The 6,354-nt window shown below is 38.8% G+C and overlaps 1 protein-coding gene across 3 annotated transcripts; it reads right to left on the bottom strand.

Moving 5' to 3' along the window:
- Positions 1-258: 258 nt before the first annotated feature.
- On the bottom strand, positions 259-5,454 carry LOC106079767 (uncharacterized). Of its 3 annotated transcripts, none has more exons than XM_056010229.1 (4): positions 2,035-2,142; positions 1,706-1,810; positions 1,376-1,453; positions 259-398 (listed from the first exon to the last, which is right to left on the bottom strand). In XM_056010229.1, exons 1-4 carry the CDS (start codon positions 2,095-2,097, stop codon positions 384-386), a joined length of 261 nt encoding a protein of 86 aa, XP_055866204.1. In that variant the 5' UTR covers positions 2,098-2,142; the 3' UTR covers positions 259-383. The 3 variants fall into 3 exon arrangements, with proteins under 3 accessions (XP_055866204.1, XP_055866203.1, XP_055866205.1); XM_056010228.1 differs by lacking the exon at positions 259-398 and adding an exon at positions 810-1,291 and having other exon boundaries at positions 2,035-2,144; XM_056010230.1 differs by lacking the exons at positions 259-398; positions 2,035-2,142 and adding exons at positions 814-1,291; positions 5,343-5,454.
- Positions 5,455-6,354: the final 900 nt, after the last annotated feature.

Raw genomic sequence — 6,354 nt, 5'->3', positions numbered from 1 at the left:
AGCCACCCCAACACCATTTTCTGTCAGAATATACTTAGCCGTCTTACAAAACAAAGCTACTCTCTCTCTATGTATTTCTCTCTCTCTCTCTTCCTTGTTGTGCTATGGTAATCTCTCGTGATTTAAACAAACATATACATCTAAAGACCGAAACATTTTTATTTTGAATAAGTAACTTGAAACTTTAAAATAAGGCATACAAACCATAAAATGTACTCAGTTGAAAACTTTGAAAGGAAAAGACGAGAACGTCCAAAATGCACTAATTATTGTATATTTGCTTACATTTAATGATAATTTCGATAGCAAGGTATTTGACTATACATGTCAATGAATATTAAAACCATACAGCTTGTTTACTTTAGGCGTATTTCTTGGTAGCATCATTCTTCAACATCCTGATGAGACAGATACAAGAAAATAGAAAGAAATATACAATTTCAATGTCAACATATCTAGCAATTATGTTATAAGAAAGCTTTTTACAATCTAAGAGTAAGACAGTAGGCCTACATGTTCACACTTTGGGACCCCCTCAACTCAAGAAAACATTAAGAAACTGGAACAAACACAAAATAGAGCAGTGAGATTTATAACAAACAAATATTCACATTTGACTAGAGTAACACCTTTAGTAAAATCACTAAATTTAGAAAGCCTTCAGGACAGAAGACTCAAAAGTAAAGAGCAATTATACATAAAACACTGAACCATAATCTTCAAATACAAAAACAAAATTTAATAAAATACTCTGAAAGACACAAAGATAAAGGCACATTTCTCGTTCCATATGCTTGCACAAATTTGTACAAATACTCCTTCTTCCCTAGTGCTATTAGAGCATGGAATGGGTTGCCTAAGCCAGCCAGGAAAACCAGTGACTTGGCAGAATTTAAGTCATTGGTTAATATACATGATTAAATGCATGACGCGTAGGACGTAATCATCTTCTTTTTTGAAGTAACGTCTGTATTATATAAGATAAGATTATCTAGTGACTTTCTTAAATTTTTATTCAAAGAATTTTTGTTTAACCAACCGTAGGTCTCTGTGCTAGCCACAAGGCATCCTCGTCAATAGTTGGCCACAATGACAAATGGGCAACTACAACTTCGCGTCATTAAGTTTTAAATAAAAGTTTTGGATTATTGATATTTTGCTCTCTATTAATCCGTCTTTCTGCCTGTCTGTCTCTCCTTCTCACTTTCTTTGTCTCAATATAAAGAATAATTTGTTACAGATTTGAACCACACAGACAGACGAAGTGAGTATAAGCTTGGCAAAAATATTTCTGGAACAAAAAGTATACAAGTGAAGTGATTATGAAGATCTAGATTTAATTGTATCGACAAGAAAGCAAAGAAAGTTATTTTACCCTTTCAAATCCAATAATGTATCTATCCTCATGAAGAGGAGCATCTGCCTCATAGGAGCCTAGAGAGACTACAGAGTCCTGAAAGGAGGAGATAAAACACGTAGACTAAACTCATTGGTGTAAATTAGCGTGTGAGTTCTTGCTCTTACAAAACCTGCTTTCTCTCTCTATATATATTTCTTTTTTTCTCCCCCTCTCTCCGTCTCCTTTTCCCTTCTCTATCTCTTTCTCTCTATCTTTCTCTCTTCCTCTTTCTCTCTCCCTCCCTCTCTCTCTCTCTCTCTCTCTTCCTCTCCATCTACGCAAGCCTCTCTTTTTTTTGTCACTTACCCGTGCTGGCTTAACAATTCTTTTGGAAGGAGCCTTTGGTGGTGCCGATTCTACCATTTCCACCAGTAGAGCACAACTCAACAAGATCCAAATAAGCTTCATAGTCTTAAAATAATACACCAATTTTAAGTTTATCACCAAAGAAGTGAAAGGAATACATAATTATTCATACTAGCGGTGGTTTATCATCGACCAAACAAATAAAAGCGGCGTCGCAGGCTATAATTTGGTCTGGCAATATATACCTTAATCTGCATCCTGACTCTTAACAGGGTTGATAACGAAACCCTCCTTACCAAAGCCTACTGGTTTAGGGACAATATACTTGCCTTTGCCTCATCTCCTGTTGTTAATAAAAGATCTAATTGAAATGAGCCGCATGTTGTGGCCATGAGTTGGGCTGGTTGTTAAAAGCCATTTGAAACGCATGACATTGGAAGCATTTTGTAGGAGTGGAGTATTTATATCCTTTATTTAGGACCATTAAAATTTATTTCTTAACTCCCCTCTCTCTCTAAAGCACTCGTAAGAGTGGGCCATATACACCATATAAAAACGCTCATAAGTTTTCCCCCCACTTGAAATGCTGGTACAAGAGGGTTATCCATGTTATAAAACATCGTTAAAAAGTGAAGTACCCCTTTCGGACCTTGAACGTACGATTTGTCTGATATATATGGCTCCTTTTGTCTCGAAAGGCAATGGATGCGCCCAAGTGAGTCACTGGTTTTGGCTTAATCTTGAGACGGGGCAGAATCTGGTGTGGCTAATCAAGCCAATTCTAGAACGGCAGACTTTGCCACAATTCGTACATGTGTATGCCTCTGATTTAGGGCTAGCAGACAGGGCAGCTTTCTTTTTTTCCCTCTTGATTAAAGCCGCTTCAATTCTTTTGTTCTCAGCAAGGGTTGTCCCAGCACGCACAGTCTGTCTCCATGCACTCCGGTCTTTGGCTATGTTTTCCCACATACTTTCACTGATGCCTGAGGCTCTCATGTCTCGCTTGCAGACATCTCTATATGTTAGTCTTGGGCGGCCCTTGGGTCTGACTCCTTCCACAAGCTCAGCATATAAGATATCTTTCGGGATTCTACCATCTGGCATGCGGGTGACATGTCCGAGCCAGCGTAATCTTCTTTGTGTCAGGAGAGCATACATGCTGTTCATATTGGCCAATCTAAAAACTTCCTGATTGGAGACATGGTCCCTCCAAGAGATGCCCATTATGCGTCTCAGGCAGCGCAAGTGGAAACTATTCAATCTGTGCTCTTGGTACATGTATGTTGACCAGCTTTCACTGCCATAAAGGAGAGTGCTCACAACACAGGCGTTGTAGACTAGGATTTTGGTCGCTGTGGTCAATTTACCATTTTCCCAGACGCGCTTGGAGAGTTTTGCCAATGCTGTGGTAGCTTTTCCTATCCTTTTTGTCAGCTCGATGTCTAAGTCTAGGTTACTGACAATTGTTGAACCCAAGTAGGTAAATTCCTGCACCACTGAAAGGGTGTGGTTCCCAATTTGTATTATAGGTATTTCTGCGACGTCTTGTGCCAGGATTTCGGTCTTGGAGAGACTTATAGTAAGGCTAAACTCTTGACAAGCAGCTGCTAAGGCGTTCACTAGCTTCTGTAGACCTCCTTGTGAGTGAGATACGAGTGCAGCGTCATCGGCAAACAGCAGCTCCCTTATCAAGATACGACGCCTTTTCGTTTTGGCTTTAAGACGTGCCAGGTTAAAGAGCCTTCCATCGGATCTGCTATGGATGTATATTCCGTGTTCCAGGGATTTAAAAGCACTGGATAGTACGACTGAGAAGAAGATGCCAAATAGTGTAGGGGCCAGTACACATCCTTGTTTTACACCGCTCTTAATGGAGAATGGCCTGGAGAAAGAACTTTCAAACTGAATGGTGCCCTGCATATTTTCGTGAAAAGCTGACACTAGTTTTCTTAACTTATTTGGGCAGCCGATTCTCTCTAGTACAGCAAACAGACCGCTTCTGCTAACAAGGTCAAAGGCCTTGGTCAAATCAATAAAAGCTATGAAGAGGGGCTGCTTTTGTTCTCTGCTCTTCTCCTGTAGCTGCCGCAGAGAGAAAATCATATCTGTTGTAGATCTACCTGCCCTAAAGCCACACTGCGACTCTGGATAAACACGATCTGCCAGTATCTGTAATCGCTTTAGTAATACTCTAGCAAAAGCCTTTCCGACTATGCTAAGCAGTGGGATGCCTCTGTAATTGTTACAATCAGAGCGGTCGCCTTTATTTTTATAAATTGTAACAATGTTGGAGTCTTTCAATTCCTGGGGGACCATTCCTTGTTCCCAGCACAAGCTTAGCAGTTCATGGAGTGGTTTGATTAGGGCATGTTTTCCAGCCTGAATGACTTCAGCAGGAATGCCATCTCCTCCGGGTGTTTTCCCATGTGCAAGCATGTCAATGGCAATGCTCAGCTCCTTTACTGAGGGCGTTTCGTCTAATTCCGTCAAAACTGGAAGTGATGGGAAGTTGGAAACAACATTTGGTGAGATGGCGTTTTCAATCTGGTAGAGTTCTGCATAGTGTTCTACCCATCGTTCCATTTGCAGCGCACGATCGCTGATGATTGAGCCATCTTTTGACTTGAGCGGAGCACACTTGCTGGTGTGAGGTCCAAAGGCTTTTCTCATGCCCTCATATAGTCCTCTTATGTTACCACAGTCGGCACAAGATTGAATATCTTCGCATAGCTCCTGCCAGTATTTGTTAGCACATTGTCTCGCTACTCTTTGGGCATTGTTACGTGCAGCTCTGAGCCTTTTTAAGTTGCTTGGGGTGGGATCCTTCTTGTAGATTAGCATGGCTGCTCTCTTGTTCTGGTAGACTAGCTTCAAACCAGTCTTCGCTTTTCTTGGTTTTGTTTCCAAAGACCAGTGATGATGTTTGGTAGATTGTATCACGCATAAACGTCCAGCTTTTTTCTACCTCAGTCACAGAGAAGTTTTTAAAAGCTTCCTCTAATTTGTTCTCAAATTCGGTGCAAAGATCAGGATTTTTTGTGCTAGTAGTATTCAGGCGTGATTTTCTTTTTCCCTGTGAAGTGTGGATCTTAGTTGGCAGAAGATGTTGTCCAGCATTGAATATAAATATATTGGAAACAGTTTTAATATATTTTTGTGTGTGTTTTACAAACAAAACGCGAATTTTTTAATTTTTTTTTTTTGAAATACGTAACCGCACAGTCATGACTAATGCCCCTCAAAAAATATTATTTAGAAAGACCACAAATTTAAAAATAGAACATTGTTAATGTTATATAACGTTGTAGTTTTAACAGAAAATATACCAAACAATACACACCATTCTTAAGACGTGTTTCCTTTAACATTTTAGACTTAAAAATTTGAAGCTGTTTATTCCAACAATCCACCCATTTGTGAATTCTAAATATGCACATAAGGTTAGATCCAAATACGTTTGGTACCTCTCCTCACTATTGTCTCTAGATCCCTACCTAGCTTTTATTTTATCCTCTATATATTTCTCTTCACTCTTCCTTTCTCCTATTGTCTTGCTTTCTGTTAATCCATCGTCTATAAGTTTCAAAGCTACCATTAGGATTATTTGAGATATTACAAAACATTGTGATTTACTTACATAGTCTTTAAAACTCTACAAGAGGTTGTCTCTTCTGACACTTATATCTTTTGAACAGATTCGAGATGAATCCGAATCTATTTACTATTTATAGACCCAGTGTTATTTGTAGACAATCCTACATGCCATTAATGAACATCATTTATATAAGAGAAATTATTTATCCTATTAGCATAACAAATCATTCATTAGCACTAACTTTGGTATTAATTAATCATAATATTAGCCAGCAGGTGCTTGGGACTAACAAATGATGAAGATAAGAATTGATTTGATACACTACCTCTATTAATTTATGCTTTAGGAGCTAATTTATTCACGCACACTTATTGCAGATAATGATTTACTTATGGATGGATAGTTTTTTTTGTCAATCATCTGTCCCAATTAAATAACCTATAGAATTAATGTTATTATAAAATCATTCATATTAGCTTTTCTATACTAGTAGTTATTAATAACATCAACCCAGTGCATCATTTTATTGTGAAGGCTACGCCTGGGAAAAAAATATCTATTTAGTAATTAAGAATTTTTTTCCATAAGTAAACACTCGTGTATCCTATTAGGAAATCGAACGAGAGGTTGTCAGTTGGCAATCTAGCCGCCCTGATCGTGACCAATCGTTACAGAAGACCTGAACACTGACCTGCGAAGTCGCAGGCTGTGGGCAACTTAGACCAATAGCTCATTTCCAGGTCACGCAGTGACGTCAGACTCGTGAGGTGGCAACGAGCTATTGGTCTCGCCCTGATTCAGGTTTACAAATAATACTTGTTACTACAGCCGACCCCATATCTCTTAGGACAGTAATAAGGTACTACTGCTTTCATCTTGTAGGCGCGAGTTCCAATCAGATTTGTTAACAATGCTGTTTGTTTGTTTTTTTCCGAGGGCTTTAGTCCTTCCAGAAGACGACTATGTTTGCTTAACTAAGTAAAATATAAAAGTCACTGATTCACTGATGGGTCTTCTGTTATTAATATTGTTTTCACTATTTTGATATTGCTGT

This window comes from Biomphalaria glabrata, chromosome 14 (genome assembly GCF_947242115.1).
Source record: "Biomphalaria glabrata chromosome 14, xgBioGlab47.1, whole genome shotgun sequence".
NCBI lineage: Eukaryota > Metazoa > Mollusca > Gastropoda > Planorbidae > Biomphalaria > Biomphalaria glabrata.
Note: the sequence above shows the minus strand (reverse complement) of the source record. Positions and strands in the feature narration are given on the sequence as shown.

What these genes read in the sequence shown, in the direction of transcription:
- LOC106079767 (XM_056010228.1), bottom strand. Translation starts at nt 2,097, where the DNA reads ATGGCCACAACATGCGGCTCATTTCAATTAGATCTTTTATTAACAACA. An exon ending in CAACAGGAGATGAGGCAAAG is followed by an intron (nt 1,811 to 2,034) that starts GCAAGTATATTG and finishes TATTATTTTAAG; the next exon opens with ACTATGAAGCTTATTTGGAT. An exon ending in ACATTATTGGATTTGAAAGG is followed by an intron (nt 1,292 to 1,375) that starts GTAAAATAACTT and finishes TTTTTGTTCCAG; the next exon opens with AAATATTTTTGCCAAGCTTA.